Source organism: Entelurus aequoreus, linkage group LG10, assembly GCF_033978785.1.
Source record: "Entelurus aequoreus isolate RoL-2023_Sb linkage group LG10, RoL_Eaeq_v1.1, whole genome shotgun sequence".
Classification (NCBI taxonomy): domain Eukaryota; kingdom Metazoa; phylum Chordata; class Actinopteri; order Syngnathiformes; family Syngnathidae; genus Entelurus; species Entelurus aequoreus.
In genome coordinates, this window is record NC_084740.1 from 45,504,034 (window position 1) to 45,523,977 (window position 19,944).

Genomic DNA, 19,944 nt, shown 5'->3' on the forward strand with positions numbered 1-19,944 from the left:
ATACAGTATGATACAGGTGGGTAGATACAGGTAGATAGAGGTTGGTAGATACAGGTAGGTAGATACAGGTAGGTAGATGCAGATGGATAGAGGTTGGTAGATACAGATAGGTAGATATAGGTTGGTAGATACAAATAAATACAGATAGGTAGATACAGGTAGATATAGGTTGGTAGATACAGATTGATACAGGTACGTAGATACAGATGGATTCAGGTAGGGAGATACATGTTCATACAGGTAGGTAGTTTCAGATAGATACAGGTAGGGAGGTACATTTTCATACAGGTAGGTAGCTACAGATAGATACAGGTAGGTAGATACAAATAGATACAGGTAGGTAGATACAGATATGTAGATACAGTATGATACAGGTGGGTAGATACAGGTAGATAGTGGTTGGTAGATACAAGTAGGTAGATACAGGATGATACAGGTAGGTAGATACAGGTAGGGAGATACATGTTCATACAGGTAGGTAGCTACAGATAGATACAGGTAGGTGGATACAAATAGATACAGGTAGGTAGATACAGATAGATAGATACAGGTTGGTAAATACAGGTAGGTAGATACAGGTAGGTAGATGCAGATGGATAGAGGTTGGTAGATACAGATAGGTAGATATAGGTTGGTAGATACAAATAGATACAGATAGGTAGATACAGGTAGGTATAGGTTGGTAGATACAGATTGATACAGGTACGTAGAAACAGATGGATTCAGGTAGGGAGATACATGTTCATACAGGTAGGTAGTTTCAGATAGATACAGGTAGGTAGATACAAATAGATACAGGTAGGTAGATACAGATATGTAGATACAGTATGATACAGGTGGGTAGATACAGGTAGATAGAGGTTGGTAGATACAAGTAGGTAGATACAGGATGATACAGGTAGGTAGATACAGGTAGGGAGATACATGTTCATACAGGTAGGTAGCTACAGATAGATACAGGTAGGTAGATACAAATAGATACAGGTAGGTAGATACAGATAGGTAGATACAGGTTAGTAAATACAGGTTGGTAGATACAGATAGATATGAGTAGGTAGATACAGGTTGGTAGATACAGGTAGGTAGATACAGATAGATACAGGTAAGGAGATACATGTTCATACAGGTAGGTAGCTAAAGACAGATACAGGTAGGTAGATACAAATAGATTCAGGTAGGGAGATACATTTTCATACAGGTAGGTAGCTACATGTAGGTTGATACAAATAGATACAGGTAGGTAGATACAGGTTTGTAGATACAGGTAGATACAGGTTGGCAGATACAGATAGATATGGGTAGGTAGATACAGATAGATACAGGTAGGTAGAGACAGATAGATACAGGTAGGGAACTACAGGTTCATAAAGGTAGGTAGCTACAGATAGATACAGGTGGGTAGATACAAATAGATACAGGTAGGTAGATACAGGTTCATAAAAGTATGTAGCTACAGATAGATACAGGTGGGTAGATACAAATAGATACAGGTAGGGAGATACAGGTTCATAAAGGTAGGTAGCTACAGATAGATACAGGTGGGTAGATACAGATAGATACAGGTAGGGAGATACAGGTTCATAAAGGTAGGTAGCTACAGATAGATACAGGTGGGTAGATACAAATAGATACAGGTAGATAGATACTGGTTGGTAGATACAGGTAGGTACAGGTTGGTTGATACAAATACATAGAGGTTGGTAGATAAAGATAGATACAGATAGGTAGATATAGATGGATACAGGTAGGTAGATACAGGTCCTTGTTGAATCTGGTAGCAGGGGCTAATTTTTTTATTTTCAAGGGGGCGCTAGAGAGTCAATTTTGAAATATTTGGTGCTAACAAAATATAAAATTTTTCTACAATGAATGAGTTTTGTGTTCATGTTAAAGACCTCCAAACCTAAACTAAACTGCCAAGGTACCTGTGGGGGTGGGGGCGGGGCTATGGGCGTGGTCACCATGACGTCATCGAGCAATTTGCATACTTTGCTATGACGACATGATTTTCTTTAAAAGGCCCCAAAAAAATGTTAACATACATTTAAAGGCCTACTGAAACCCACTACTACCGACCACGCAGTCTGATAGTTTATATATCAATGATGAAATCTTAACATTATAACACATGCCAATACGGCCGGGTTAACTTATAAAGTGACATTTTAAATTTGCAGCTAAACTTCCGGTTCGAAACGCCTCTGAGGATGACGTATGCGCGTGACGTAGCCCGGCGAACACGGGTATGCCTTCCACATTGAAGCCAATACGAAAAAGCTCTGTTTTCATTTCATAATTCCACAGTATTCTGGACATCTGTGTTCGTGAATCTGTTTCAATCATGTTCATTGCATTATGAAGAAGGAAGCTGAGCAAGCAAAGAAGAAAGTTGTCGGTGCGAAATGGACGTACTTTTCGAACGTAGTCAGCAACAACAGTACACACCCGGCGCTTCTTTGTTTACATTCCCGAAAGATGCAGTCAAGATGGAAGAACTCGGATAACAGAGACTCTAACCAGGATGACTTTTGACTTCGATACACAGACGCCTGTAGAGAACTGGGACAACACAGACTCTTACCAGGATTACTTTGATTTGGATGACAAAGACGCAGACGTGCTACTGTGAGTATGCAGCTTTGGCTTCTAAACATTTGATCGCTTGACCGTATGTGCGCAACTTTTTTTTGCGTATGTACGTAACTTTTTTAAAATATATAAGCTTTATGAACCTTGGGTTAGGTGAACGGTCTTTTGGGCTGAGTGATTGTGTGTGTTGATCAGGTGTTTGAATTGTATTGGCGTGTTCTATGGAGCTAGGAGCTAGCATAGGAGCTAGGAGCTAGCATAACACATACCGTACCGTACGTGCGCGTCACGTACGTAACTTTTTTAAATATATAAGCTTTATGAACCTTGGGTTAGGTGAACGGTCTTTTGGGCTGAGTGATTGTGTGTGTTGATCAGGTGTTTGAATTGTATTGGCGTGTTCTATGGAGCTAGGAGCTAGCAGAGGAGCTAGGAGCTAGCATAACAAACACGCAGGTGTTATTATGCAGGATTAATTTGTGGCATATTAAATATAAGCCTGGTTGTGTTGTGGCTAATAGAGTATATATATGTCTTGTGTTTATTTACTGTTGTAGTCATTCCCAGCTGAATATCAGGTACCGTGAGTATGCAGCCTTGGCTGCTAAACATTTGATAACGACCGTATGTGCGCGTCACGTACGTAACTTTTTAAAAATATATAAGCTTTATGAACCTTGAGTTAGGTGAACGGTCTTTTGGCCTGAGTGATTGTGTGTGTTGATCAGGTGTTTGAATTGTATTGGCGTGTTCTATGGAGCTAGGAGCTAGCAGAGGAGCTAGGAGCTAGCATAACAAACACGCAGGTGTTTTTATGCAGGATTAATTTGTGGCGTGTTAAATATAAGCCTGGTTGTGTTGTGGCTAATAGAGTATATATATGTCTTGTGTTTATTTACTGTTGTAGTCATTCCCAGCTGAATATCAGGTCACCCCCGGCTCTCACAGCATCTTCCCTATCTGAATAGCTTCAACTCCCCACTAGTCCTTCACTTGCACTTTACTCATCCACAAATCTTTCATCCTCGCTCAAATTAATGGGGAAATTGTCGCTTTCTCGGTCCGAATCTCTCTCACTTCATGCGGCCATCATTGTAAACAATAGGGAACTTTGCGTATATGTTCAACTGACTATGTCACGCTACTTCCGGTAGGGGCAAGCCTTTTTTTTATCAGATACCAAAAGTTGCAATCTTTATCGTCGTTGTTCTATACTAAATCCTTTCAGCAAAAATATGGCAATATCGCGAAATGATCAAGTATGACACATAGAATAGATCTGCTATCCCCGTTTAAATTAAAAAAATTCATTTCAGTAGGCCTTTAAAGCAAATCAATTATTAATAATTAGTATTAACATATATTTGTATCATTTTGTCATATTTTTAATTGTTGCTGCTTTTTGTACAAGGTACTTTGTTGAGATGTTTTCAAGTGTTTACAGACTTTTAATGACTTATTTAAATTAGAAACTGCTATCAACAAATGTAGCATCTTCTTGTGGTGTTATTGTAGAATGTACTGGTGGTTAGAGACTACTTCCATCCCTCCATGTCCTGACTACAGAGGCTGTAGTGATCATGACGTCACACTTGCTTGGCGCTGCTGTTCTAGTTTCACTTTCTCTTCTCACTGTCCTCTTAATATGTGCGCATTTTGTAGATGGCTGTCCGCAGGTATATCAGCAATATATCACAGACATGCTGACAACGCTCCAGACAATGGCGTGCCTTTAGTTTATATCCTTTTTTTTTTCGATGGTCAAGTTTTGGGTACATCACTAGTCAATAGTGCACAAATAATATGCTATATTCATCCATTCATACTGTAACTAACTGCTGGTGGTAATGTTTGGATTTGATGCCAGTTTTTCCCATGTTTGCCAACACACCGTCTGTGCCTGAAAGGTGATTGGTGGAGAATGAGGAAGTGTTGTGTGTCCATGGAAGCGAAGACTCAAGGAGATGAAAGTGTTTTCATGGGAGGTAAAAACCTGTTGGAATTGTGACGTTTGTTATCATAAGATTGGTAATACAAGTTAAAAATAGCGTCAGACTTTGTGTGATTTCTTCTGGGGGCTACAATATATTATATTACTTTAATTTTTTTAATGTAAATAAAATAAATTAAAAAGCCCTTATTTTTAAGATATTAAAAATAAGGCGAAACCCTGAACTTTATCAATTAAATGTAATAAACCAAACTGAATGCAAATACTGTCTGATACAGTATGATAAACGGAGTGACAATTTTTTTAACAATTGAACCCATTTGAAAAGGTATCAATCGGAGGAGTGGTGTTTGATTTTTGGACAAGCAACTAGTTAGCATTAGCATACACACTGTTGATGCTAACATGTCCTTATATATGAAACACTTGTTGTAAAAGTCAAACCTATAAAAACAAATGTTGACCTTGTTTCTGCTAGTTTGCTGCTCCTAAACATGCGGGCTGATTTGTGGTAATGTTGCATCATCCACGTAGTCACGTTGTGAAATGTTAGCACCGTCAGACAGCGCTAACATTTCACTACAACGTCTGTCTTTTTCACCTTGAAATGATCACAAAGCCACAGTCAGCTGCTCTCGTCTTCTTTGGGCCACTGGCTTTCTTTCCACCTTGTTTTAAGAAAACATTGGCCTCATGCAGCTCTTGGCTGTCAATCATTTCTCTACGATGCTCACTGTGTGGTCAAGGTTGTTGTCAAGTTTGTCAGTGGACTAGTTAGTTTAGTTAGTAGGTTGGTTATTAGTTTCTGCTGCTGTGATGACGTCATCCAGCATCATGTGATGTTGGCTTTTTGCCCGTGGGAAATGTCAGTTATCTAAAGAAGTGAAATATTATCTGCACTCTGATGGCTCCTCCCCTTTTGCTTCTGCCATACTATCTGCACCCTGATGGCTCCTCCCCTTTGTGTTTTCTGGGATTTTCTCCGTCAGCGGCGCTCCTCGCAGACCTTTTTTGGAATGTGAGGAGCGACAGGAGTGGGAGTCAAACAAAGTTCCCCACATATTAACTCATCTCTGCTTGCTTTCTAGCTGCAAGAGTGGCCTGTTCAGACCCGACGAGCAGAGCACAGATAACATTTGTATTCCCTGAGCTGTCTGACCAGCGCACCAAAAACCGAAAATGTAATTTCTGTAACATCATGAAGCCTATTAGGTGCTAGCTGAGTGAGGTAGCATTAGCACGACCTTTTGCACAATATCAAGCACAACCTTGAGCACAACATTATCACAACATTAAGCACTACATTATCACAATATTAGCACAACATGAAGTACAACATTTTCACCACATTCTCACAACATTAGCACAACATGAAGCACAACATTAGCACAACATTAGCACAACATTAGCACAACATTAGCACAACATTAAGCACAACATTATCACAACATTAAGCACAACATTATCACAACATTATCACCACATTCTCACAATATTAGCACAACATGAAGCATCACATTATCACAAAATTAGCACAACATGAAGCACAACATTATCACAACATTATCGCAACATTATCACCATATTCTCACAATATTAGCACAACATGAAGCATCACATTCTCACAATATTAGCACAAAATGAAGCACAACATTATCACAACATTAAGCACAACATTATCACCACATTATCACAACATTATCACCACATTCTCACAATATAAGCACAACATTAAGCATCACATTATCACAAAATTAGCACAACATGAAGTACAACATTATCACCACATTCTCACCACATTAGCACAACATGAAGCACAACATGAAGCACAACATTAGCACAACCTGAAGCACAACATGAAGCACAACATGAAGCCTAACATTACCACAACGTTAAGCACAACATTATCACCACATTCTTACAACATTAGCACAACATGAAGCATCACATTATCACAAAATTAGCACAACATGAAGCACAACATTAGCACAACATTAGCACAACATGAAGCACAACATGAAGCACAACATTAGCACAACATTAGCACAAAATGAAGCACAACATTAGCACAACATTAGCACAACATGAAGCACAATATTAGCACAACATGAAGCACAACATTAGCACAACATGAAGCACAACATTAGCACAACATAAAGCACAACATTAGCACAACATTAGCACAACATAAAGCACACCATTAGCACGACATGAAGCACAACATTAGCACGACATGAAGCACAACATTAGCACAACATGAAGCACAACATTAGCACAACATTAGCACAACATGAAGCACAACATGAAGCACAACATTAGCACAACATTAGCACAACATTAGCACAACATGAAGCACAACATTAGCACAACATTAGCACAACATGAAGCACAACATGAAGCATAACATTATCACACGTTAAGCACAACATTATCACCACATTCTTACAACATTAGCACAACATGAAGCATCACATTATCACAAAATTAGCACAACATGAAGCACAACATTAGCACAACATTAGCACAACATGAAGCACAACATTAGCACAACATGAAGCACAACATTAGCACAACATGAAGCACAACATTAGCACAACATGAAGCACAACATTAGCACAACATGAAGCACAACATTAGCACAGCATTAGCACAACATAAAGCACAACATTAGCACGACATGAAGCACAACATTAGCACAACATGAAGCACAACATTAGCACAACATTAGCACAACATTAGCACAACATGAAGCACAACATGAAGCACAACATGAAGCACAACATTAGCATAACATGAAGCACAACATGAAGCACAACATGAAGCACAATATTAGCACAACATGAAGCACAACATGAAGCACAATATGAAGCACAACATTAGCACAACATGAAGCACAACATTAGCACAACATTAGCACAACATGAAGCACAACATGAAGCACAACTTTAGCACAACATTAGCACAACATGAAGCACAACTTTAGCACAACATTAGCACAACATGAAGCATTCTTCCGGGTGTCCCCTGGGAGTCCAAGTGGATCCAGTGTGGCCCTGAAGATGTTTGCAGCGTTCACATCCTGCTTTGGAAGAGGAGCAACATGATGCATGTCAACATTCCTTCACTCAGTGAGAAGAGGCACCACGTCACTGGCACCACGTCACTGGCACCACGTCACTGGCACCACGTCACTGGCGCCACGTCACTGGCACCACGTCACTGGCACCACGTCACTGGCATCACGTCACTGGCATCACGTCACTGGCACCACGTCACTGGCATCACGTCACTGGCATCACGTCACTGGCACCACGTCACTGGCACCACGTCACTTGCACCACGTCACTGGCATCACGTCACTGGCATCACGTCACTGGCATCACGTCACTGGCATCACGTCACTGGCACCACGTCACTGGCATCACGTCACTGGCATCACGTCACTGGCATCACGTCACTGGCATCACATCACTGGCATCACGTCACTGGCACCACGTCACTGGCACCACGTCACTGGCATCACGTCACTGGCACCACATCACTGGCATCACGTCACTGGCATCACTGGCACCACGTCACTGGCACCACGTCACTGGCACCACGTCACTGGCACCACGTCACTGACATCACGTCACTGGCATCACATCACTGGCACCACGTCACTGGCACCACGTCACTGGCACCACGTCACTGGCACCACGTCACTGGCGCCATGTCACTGGCACCACGTCACTTGCACCACGTCACTGGCATCACGTCACTGGCATCACGTCACTGGCACCACGTCACTGGCATCACGTCACTGGCATCACGTCACTGGCACCACGTCACTGGCACCACGTCACTTGCACCACGTCACTGGCATCACGTCACTGGCATCACGTCACTGGCATCACGTCACTGGCATCACGTCACTGGCACCACGTCACTGGCATCACGTCACTGGCATCACGTCACTGGCATCACGTCACTGGCATCACATCACTGGCATCACGTCACTGGCACCACGTCACTGGCACCACGTCACTGGCATCACGTCACGGGCACCACATCACTGGCATCACGTCACTGGCATCACTGGCACCACGTCACTGGCACCACGTCACTGGCACCACGTCACTTGCACCACGTCACTGGCATCACGTCACTGGCATCACGTCACTGGCATCACGTCACTGGCATCACGTCACTGGCACCACGTCACTGGCATCACGTCACTGGCATCACGTCACTGGCATCACGTCACTGGCATCACATCACTGGCATCACGTCACTGGCATCACGTCACTGGCACCACGTCACTGGCACCACGTCACTTGCACCACGTCACTGGCATCACGTCACTGGCATCACGTCACTGGCATCACGTCACTGGCATCACGTCACTGGCACCACGTCACTGGCATCACGTCACTGGCATCACGTCACTGGCATCACGTCACTGGCATCACATCACTGGCATCACGTCACTGGCATCACGTCACTGGCATCACATCACTGGCATCACGTCACTGGCACCACATCACTGGCATCACGTCACTGGCATCACATCACTGGCATCACGTCACTGGTACCACGTCACTGGCATCACATCACTGGCATCACGTCACTGGTACCACGTCACTGGCACCACGTCACTGGCACCACGTCACTGGCACCACATCACTGGCATCATGTCACTGGCATCACGTCACTGGCATCACGTCACTGGCACCACGTCACTGGCACCACGTCACTGGCACCACGTCACTGGCACCACATCACTGGCACCTTGTCACTGGCATCACGTCACTGGCACCACATCACTGGCATCACGTCACTGGCATCACTGGCACCACGTCACTGGCACCACATCACTGGCACCTTGTCACTGGCACCACGTCACTGGCACCACATCACTGGCATCACGTCACTGGCATCACTGGCACCACGTCACTGGCACCACATCACTGGCATCACGTCACTGGCATCACATCACTGGCATCACGTCACTGGCACCACGTCACTGGCATCACATCACTGGCATCACTGGCATCACGTCACTGGCACCATATCACTGGCATCACGTCACTGGCATCACGTCACTGGCATCACGTCACTGGCATCACGTTACTGGCACCACGTCACTGGCATCACGTCTGCGTGGCCAGGAGGAGTTGCAGGAAAGGACTCAGCGAGCCGAAGGAGTCGTGTTTGAAAACAGGAAGTCAGGTTTCCTGTGTCAGGAGGGGGCGGGGCTTGTGCTCGCCTTTTGAGGAGCTTCTTTTGGTGGCGGCACAAACAAATGCAGTTGTGCAGTTTCACTTCCTGGCAGAGTTGCAGTAATGATGACAGGCCACAGAAATGACACGTATAAAACATGTTGCACCTATGACATGCCACAGGAATGACACGTATAAAACATGTTGTACCTATGACATGCCACAGAAATGACACGTATAAAACATGTTGTACCTGACATGCCACAGAAATGACACGTATAAAACATGTTGTACCTGACATGCCACAGAAATGACACGTATAAAACATGTTGTACCTGACATGCTAGCCTACATGTCATGTGACCAATAGTTGTTAAGTCCCGCCCACGTTCCTGCAGAGACATTTTGATTTGATTTTTTTTGTGCAGCAAGTGTAGATAGTGTTGAACATTCTGAACATTGTTGTGTCAGTCACACTTCAATGACAGCGCCACCTTGTGGTGTGTTGTCATTCACTCAGTTCTACTCTTTATGACTACTTCCGTTCCACCATGGCATGGGCAGTGGGCACCACTTCTGTTGCTACCAATTCATGTAAGAATGTAAGGTAAAGAGTTGAAACTGGAATAAGTTTGTTGTTGTGTTCTTGTTACACTGGTAAAGAGTTGAAACAGGAATAAGTGTGTTATTTTGTTTTTGTTACACTAGTAAAGAGTTGAAACTGGAATAAGTTTGTTGTTGTGTTCTTGTTACACTGGTAAAGATATGAAAGTGGAATAAGTTTGTTGTTGTGTTCTTGTTACACTGGTAAAGAGTTGAAAGTGGAATAAGTTTGTTGTTATGTTCTTGTTACACTGGTAAAGAGTTGAAACTGGAATATGTGTGTTATTATGTTCTTGTTACACTGGTAAAGAGTTGAAACTGGAATATGTGTGTTATTATGTTCTTGTTACACTGGTAAAGAGTTGAAAGTGGAATAAGTTTGTTGTTGTGTTCTTGTTACACTGGTAAAGAGTTGAAAGTGGAATAAGTTTGTTGTTATGTTCTACATGGCGGAGAACCTCCGGGCGCTGTGACGCAAACTCTTTCTTTTTTTTTATCAGGAGTAAGTTATCTATTTGATACGTCTTTCTTGGTAAAGAGTTGAAACTTGAATATGTGTGTTATTATGTTCTTGTTACACTGGTAAAGAGTTGAAACTGGAATATGTGTGTTATTATGTTCTTGTTACACTGGTAAAGAGTTGAAAGTGGAATAAGTTTGTTGTTGTGTTCTTGTTACACTGGTAAAGAGTTGAGAGTGGAATAAGTTTGTTGTTGTGTTCTTGTTACACTGGTAAAGAGTTGAAACTGCAATAAGTGTGTTGTTACACTACTAAAGAGTTGAAAGTGGAATACGTTTGTTGTTATGTTCTTGTTACACTGGTAAAGAGTTGAAAGTGGAATAAGTTTGTTGTTGTGTTCTTGTTACACTGGTAAAGAGTTGAAAGTGGAATAAGTTTGTTGTTGTGTTCTTGTTACACTGGTAAAGAGTTGAAAGTGGAATAAGTTTGTTGTTGTGTTCTTGTTACACTGGTAAAGAGTTGAAAGTGGAATAAGTTTGTTCTTGTGTTCTTGTTACACTGGTAAAGAGTTGAAACTGCAATAAGTGTGTTGTTACACTACTAAAGAGTTGAAAGTGGAATACGTTTGTTGTTATGTTCTTGTTACACTGGTAAAGAGTTGAAAGTGGAATAAGTTTTTTGTTATGTTCTTGTTACACTGGTAAAGAGTTAAAAGTGGAATACGTTTGTTGTTGTGTTCTTGTTACACTGGTAAAGAGTTGAAAGTGGAATACGTTTGTTGCTATGTTCTTGTTACACTGGTAAAGAGTTGAAACTGGAATATGTGTGTTATTATGTTCTTGTTACACTGGTAAAGAGTTGAAACTGGAGTAAGTGTGTTGTTATGTTCTTGTTACACTGGTAAAGAGTTGAAACTGGAATACGTTTTTTGTTATGTTCTTGTTACACTGGTAAAGAGTTGAAACTGGAATAAGTGTGTTGTTACACTGGTAAAGAGTTGAAACGGGAATAAGTGTGTCGTTACACTGGTAAAGAGTTGAAACGGGAATAAGTGTGTTGTTACACTGGTAAAGAGTTGAAACTGGAATAAGTGTGTTGTTACACTGGTAAAGAGTTGAAACTGGAATAAGTGTGTTGTTACACTGGTAAAGAGTTGAAACAGGAATAAGTGTGTTTTTACACTGGTAAAGAGTTGAAACTGGAATAAGTGTGTTGTCACACTGGTAAAGAGTTGAAACTGGAATAAGTGTGTTGTCACACTGGTAAAGAGTTGAAACTGGAATAAGTGTGTTGTTACACTGGTAAAGAGTTGAAACTGGAATAAGTGTGTTGTCACACTGGTAAAGAGTTGAAACTGGAATAAGTGTGTTGTTACACTGGTAAAGAGTTGAAACTGGAATAAGTGTGTTGTTACACTGGTAAAGAGTTGAAACTGGAATAAGAGTGTTACACTGGTAAAGAGTTGAAACTGGCATAAGAGTGTTGTTACACTGGTAAAGAGTTGAAACTGGAATACGTGTGTTGTTACACTGGTAAAGAGTTGAAACTGGAATAAGTGTGTTGTTACACTGGTAAAGACTTGAAACTGGAATACGTGTGTTGTTACACTGGTAAAGAGTTGAAACTGGAATAAGTGTGTTGTCACACTGGTAAAGAGTTGAAACTGGAATAAGTGTGTTGTCACACTGGTAAAGAGTTGAAACTGGAATAAGTGTGTTGTCACACTGGTAAAGAGTTGAAACTAGAATAAGTGTGTTGTCACACTGGTAAAGAGTTGAAACTGGAATAAGTGTGTTGTTACACTGGTAAAGAGTTGAAACTGGAATAAGTGTGTTGTCACACTGGTAAAGAGTTGAAACTGGAATAAGTGTGTTGTCACACTGGTAAAGAGTTGAAACTGGAATAAGTGTGTTGTCACACTGGTAAAGAGTTGAAACTGGAATAAGTGTGTTGTTACACTGGTAAAGAGTTGAAACTGGAATAAGTGTGTTGTCACACTGGTAAAGAGTTGAAACTGGAATAAGTGTGTTGTTACACTGGTAAAGAGTTGAAACTGGAATAAGTGTGTTGTTACACTGGTAAAGAGTTGAAACTGGAATAAGAGTGTTACACTGGTAAAGAGTTGAAACTGGCATAAGAGTGTTGTTACACTGGTAAAGAGTTGAAACTGGTATAAGTGTGTTGTTACACTGGTAAAGACTTGAAACTGGAATACGTGTGTTGTTACACTGGTAAAGAGTTGAAACTGGAACAAGTGTGCTGTCACACTGGTAAAGAGTTGAAACTGGAATAAGTGTGTTGTCACACTGGTAAAGAGTTGAAACTGGAATAAGTGTGTTGTCACACTGGTAAAGAGTTGAAACTGGAATAAGTGTGTTGTCACACTGGTAAAGATTTGAAACTGGAATAAGTGTGTTGTCACACTGGTAAAGAGTTGAAACTGGAATAAGTGTGTTGTCACACTGGTAAAGAGTTGAAACTGGAATAAGTGTGTTGTCACACTGGTAAAGAGTTGAAACTGGAATAAGTGTGTTGTCACACTGGTAAAGAGTTGAAACTGGAATAAGTGTGTTGTCACACTGGTAAAGAGTTGAAACTGGAATAAGTGTGTTGTCACACTGGTAAAGAGTTGAAACTGGAATAAGTGTGTTGTCACACTGGTAAAGAGTTGAAACTGGAATAAGTGTGTTGTCACACTGGTAAAGAGTTGAAACTGGAATAAGTGTGTTGTCACACTGGTAAAGAGTTGAAACTGGAATAAGTGTGTTGTCACACTGGTAAAGAGTTGAAACTGGAATAAGTGTGTTGTTACACTGGTAAAGAGTTGAAACTGGAATAAGTGTGTTGTCACACTGGTAAAGAGTTGAAACTGGAATAAGTGTGTTGTTACACTAGTAAAGAGTTGAAACTGGAATAAGTGTGTTGTCACACTGGTAAAGAGTTGAAACTGGAATAAGTGTGTTGTCACACTGGTAAAGAGTTGAAACTGGAATAAGTGTGTTGTCACACTGGTAAAGAGTTGAAACTGGAATAAGTGTGTTGTTACACTGGTAAAGAGTTGAAACTGGAATAAGTGTGTTGTCACACTGGTAAAGAGTTGAAACTGGAATAAGTGTGTTGTCACACTGGTAAAGAGTTGAAACTGGAATAAGTGTGTTGTCACACTGGTAAAGAGTTGAAACTGGAATAAGTGTGTTGTCACACTGGTAAAGAGTTGAAACTGGAATAAGTGTGTTGTTACACTGGTAAAGAGTTGTGTTCAACACTGTCAGAACAAGGACACTATTGGTTTTAAATGCTGGATAAGTCACATTTATGTTCACTTTTCGGGTGTCAGGCATGAGAGGAGAATCTAGTTGTCTGTCAAAGATGGCTCTGGGTCAAAGGTCGCAGGAGGTGTGTGTGAGCAGGAAGTGTATTGGTGATGGCAGGGGGAAATGAGGTCAGAGGTCACATGTGTTTACTTCAGTAGTTCAATGGAACATCTTAGAGAAGGAGAGAGAATACAGTATGTCAATAGTAAATATTAAATATATCAACTTGTCTTATCGTCTCCTTCCACTTCCTGCAGGCTGACCAAGCTCACTCTGTTTTCTGTGTGTGCGTGTGTGTGTGTGTGTGTGTGTGTGTGTGTGTGTGTGTGTGTGTGTGTGTGTGTGTGTGTGTGTGTGTGTGTGTGTGTGTGTGTGTGTGTGTGTGTGTGTGTGTGTGTGTGTGTGTGTGTGTGTGGTGTCTCTTGAGGACACGTCTCACACACACACACACACGCACACACACACGAGTGCTGAGCACACACATTCGCCCGCCTCGGCACCGCCGCCGTTACCATGGCAACACGTTAGCATCTGCTAGCTCTTTTTCATGCACTAATATTCATCATTCAACCACAGGACATCTCTTTAACAACATTAAGTGTCTTAGTCATAATACTAGTAATAATAATATTGTTGGTAATAATAATAATAATTATAATAATATTAGTAATAATAATAATAAGTATTATTATTATTATAGTAATAATAATACATCTAATAATATTAATAATAATAATAGATTAGGATGAATATTATGTTGTTACGTATAAGTCAGTGTCTAAATAATAATAATATTAATAATAAATATAACCCCCCCCGCGCGGCCCCAAAAGGGACAAGCGGTAGAAAATGGATGCATGGATAATTATATAATTATTTATGTATATATATATATATATATATATATATATATATATATATATATATATATATATATATATATATATATATATATATATATATATATATATATATATATATATACATACTTACATACATTGTAATATATACTGTATATGTTATATATATACTTTATAATATACTGTACTGTATATACCTTGTAATATATGCTGTATGTCCCATATATGTTCTTTATAATAAATTTTCTATATATAGTTTGTAATTTATACTGTATATAATATTGATATACTTTATAATATACAGTATACACACTGTATATACTTTGTTATATATACTGTATATACTATATATTTTCTTTACAATAAATACAGTACTCATATATTGTAATAAATCCCATATATACTTTATAATTGTATATACTGTATATACTTTGAAATATATACTGTATATACTATACATTTTCTTTACAATAATTACAGTACTCATATATTGTAATACATCCCATATATACTTTATAATGTATATACTGTATATACTTTGAAATATATACTGTATATACTATACATTTTCTTTATAATAAATAATGTATATGTACTTTGTGATATATAGCGTATACAGGATATATTTTCTTTATAATAGACACTATATATACTATATATTTTCTTTATAATAGACATTATATATACTATATATTTTCTTTATAATAAACACTATATGTAGTGTGTAATATAGGATACATTTTCTTTATAATAAATACTATATCTAGTTTGTGATATATAGTGTATACATGATATATTTTCTTTATAATAAACACTATATGTGGTGTGTAATATATACAGGAGTACTACTTGTACGTCAGTCTACAACCTTCAGAATAAATGTCCCACCTTCAGAATAAAAGCTGATGAGAGTTGCTTGTGTGTGTTGCAGCTGCAGGGGTCGTTGAGGAGGAAGATGGAGGCCCACCACTCCTGCCAGACCTTCTCCTCTCCCGACTTCAAGCGAGTGCGCTTGCAGGCGCCGTGCGAGCGGGACTTAGGCCACGCCCACTCCTCCAGGAAGCCCTCGGACGTGACCCTGAAGGAGATGAAGCGGGAACCCGTGGAGGTGCGCTCCTGCGCCCAGGTGACCTTTGACCTGAAGGATGAAGGTCAGATGGACCCGGACCTCCAGGACCTTTTCGACGAGCTCACCAAGTCGGTTCCGCCCCTGGACGAGCTGGACTTGGAGAAGATGCTGAAGCAGGACGACACCTTCGCTCTGGACCTGGGCCGACCCGGCTCGACGGGCCTGGAGAAGCCCATCAAGATAGAGAACTCTGCGGACTACGTTCAGGTCCTGGGCGGCTCCTCACTCAGGCCGTCCTGCAGCGCCGTGGCCCAGAAGGTGGGCGCCCAGAGGTCCATGCCCTGCTGGCCCGACATCTCCCACGCCCAGCAGCTCAAGCAGATGGCGGCCAACCAGCAGCAGCCCGGCTCGCTTCTCCACCACCGCCATCTTCTTCACCATCATCATCAATCCCCGCCTGCACCGCCATGTTGGACGCCCACCGTGACCAAGGTGGTCAGCAGAGGTGCCCCCAGGTGCCCTTTCAGGTCCACCAAGAACCACCACCTGGAGATGAAGCCAGTCCTGCACTTCAGCTCCAAAGCTGCACTCTCCTCAGGTCACATGATGGCCGACCAGCAGCAGCTTTCTCCTCCACCCACACGTCACTTCCACAACCAGCAGAACCTGCAGAACCTGCACGCTTCCACGCTGACCTTCAAGTCTGCCCAACAGCACCAGGTGAGGACGCCATTTTCTAAATGTCCCATTCATCATCTGCTGCATCACCAAACTACTCTGGTACCCATACGGATACTTGGGTACACATACCAGTAGTTTGGTACCCGTACCAGTACTTTGGTACCCATACGGATACTTGGGTACACATACCAGTACTTTGGTACCCGTACCAGTACTTTGGTACCCATACCGATACTTGGGTACACATACCAGTAATTTGGTACCCGTACCAGTACTTTGGTACCCATACCGATACTCAGTACTTTGGTACCCGTACCAGTACTTTGGTACCCATACCGATATTTGGGTACACATACCTGTACTTTGGTACCCATACCGATACTTTGGTATCCATACCAATACTTTGGTACCCATACCGATACTTTGGTACCCATACCAGTATTTTGGTACCCGTACCAGTACTTTGGTACCGATACTTTGGTACCCATACCAACACTTGGGTACCCATATGAGTACTTTGGTACTCATACCAGTACTTTGGTACCCTTACCGATACTTTGGTATCCATACCGATACTTTAATACCCACACCAATACTTTGGCACCCACACCGATACTTTGGTACCCATACCAATACTTTGGTACCCATACCGATATTTGGGTACACATACCTGTACTTTGGTACCCATACCGATACTTTGGTATCCATACCAATACTTTGGTACCCATACCGATACTTTGGTACCCATACCAGTATTTTGGTACCCGTACCAGTACTTTGGTACCGATACTTTGGTACCCATACCAACACTTGGGTACCCATATGAGTACTTTGGTACCCATACCGATACTTTGGTACCCTTACCGATACTTTGGTATCCATACCGATACTTTAATACCCACACCAATACTTTGGCACCCACACCGATACTTTGGTACCCATACCAATACTTTGGTACCCATACCAATGCTTTGGTACTCATACCGATACTTTGGTACCCATACCGATACTTTGGCACCCGTACCGATACTTTGGTACCCATACCGATACTTTCGTACCCATACCGATTCTTTGGTACCCATGCCAATACTTTGATACCCATACCAATACTTTGGTACCCATACCAATGCTTTGGTACTCATACCGATACTTTGGTACCCATACCGATACTTTGGCACCCATACCGATACTTTGGTACCCATACCGATACTTTCGTACCCATACCAATTCTTTGGTACCCATGCCAATACTTTGATACCCATGCCAATACTTTGATACCCATACCAATACTATGGTACTCATACAAATACTTTGAAACAGATACAAATACTTTGAAACAGATACCAATTCTTTGGTGCCCATACCAGCTCCTCTCTGAGCTGCCACCTTATGGTGGTCGAGGAGTTTGCGTGTCCCAATGATCCTTGGAGCTATGTTGTCCGGGGGCTTCTATGCCCCCTGCTAGGGTCTCCCAAGACAAACAGGTCCTAGGTGAGGGATCAGACAAAGAGAGCAGCTCAAAGACCTTTATGGAAATGAAAAAACAAGGACTCACCACTCATGGGAGGGGCCATAGAGGATGCATTGTGAGCTGGGCGGCAGCCGAAGGCAGGTCACTTGGCGGTCCACTCCTTGGCTACATAAGCTAGCTCTTGGGATGTGGAACGTCACCTCGCTGAGGGAGAGGGAGCCTGAGCTGGTGCGCGAGGTAGAGAAGTTCCGGCTAGATATAGTCGGACTCACTTTGACGTACAGCAAGGGCTCTGGAACCAGTTCTCTCGAGAGGGGCTGGACTCTCTTCCATTCTGGCGTTGCAGGCAGTGACAGGCAACGGGCTGGGGTGGCAATTCTTGTTGCCCCCCGGCTCAAAGCCTGCACGTTGGACTTTAACCCAGTGGACAAGAGGGTAGCTTCCCTCCGCCTTCGGGTGTGGGGACAGGTCCTGACTGTTGTTTGTGCTTACGCACCAAACAGCAGCTCAGAGTATCCACCCTTTTTGGATTCAGTCGAGGGAGTAGTGGAGAGTGCTAGAACAAGGGAATCACCCGGGTGATTCCCTTGTTCTACTGGGGGACTTCAACGCTCATGTTGGCAATGACAGTGAAACCTGGAGAGGCGTGATTGGGAAGAATGGCCGCCCGGATCTGAACCTGAGTGGTGTTTTGTTATTGGACTTTTGTGCTCGTCACAGATTGTCCATAACAAACACCATGTTCAAACATAAGGGTGTCCATATGTGCACTTTGCACCAGAACACCCTCGGCCGCAGTTCCATGATCGACTTTGTAGTTGTGTCATCGGATTTGCGGTCTCATGTTGGTAAGTTGGCTGCGATGGTGGGGGAGGATGCCGCACAGACCTGGCAAGCCCAAACGTATTGTGAGGGTCTGCTGGGAACGTCCAGGAATCTCCTCTCCTGTCAGAGAGAGTTTCAATTCCCACCTCCGGAAGAACTTTGAACATGTCACGAGGGAGGTGCAGGACATTGAGTCCGAGTGGACCATGTTCCGCACCTCTATTGTCGAGGCGGCCGATTGGAGCTGTGGCCGCAAGGTAGTTGGTGCCGGTTGTGGCGGTAATCCTAGAACCCGCTGGTGTTGGTGAGGGATACCGTCAAGCTGAAGAAGGAGTCCTATCGGGTCCTTTTGGCTCATAGGACTCCTGAGGCAGCGGACAGGTACTGACAGGCTAAGCGGTGTGCGGCTTCAGCGGTCGCGGAGGCAAAAACTCGGACATGGGAGGAGCTCGGGAAAGCCATGGAAAACGACTTCCGGGCGGCTTTGAAGCGATTCTGGACCACCATCCGCCGCCTCAGGAAGGAGAAGCAGTGCACTGTCAACACCGTGTATGGTGGGGATGGTGTTCTGCTGACCTCGACTGCGGATGTTGTGGATCTGTGGAGGGAATACTTTGAAGACCTCCTTAATCCCACCAACACGTCTTCCTATGAGGAAGCAGTGCCTGGGGAGTCTGTGGTGGGCTCTCCTATTTCTGGGGCTGAGGTCACCGAGTTAGTTAAAGAGCTCCTCGGTGGCAAGGCTATGGTACCTATACAATACTTTGGTACCTATACCAATACTTTGATACCCATACCCATACTTTAATACCCATACCAATACTTTAGTACCCATACCAATACTTTGGTATCCGTACAAATACTTTGATACCCAACCAATTATTTGGTACTCATACCAATACTTTGATACCAATACTAAT

The 19,944-nt window shown here is 42.4% G+C and overlaps 1 protein-coding gene across 1 annotated transcript in view; it reads left to right on the forward strand.

Moving 5' to 3' along the window:
* Positions 1–19,944, forward strand: part of zmp:0000001236 (mastermind-like protein 2) — a 49,127-nt gene that overhangs the window by 18,474 nt on the left and 10,709 nt on the right. The window contains exon 2 of the mRNA XM_062062171.1: positions 15,910–16,767. Coding sequence (XP_061918155.1) covers positions 15,910–16,767 — 858 coding nt within the window. The remainder of the gene's footprint in view (positions 1–15,909; positions 16,768–19,944) is intronic.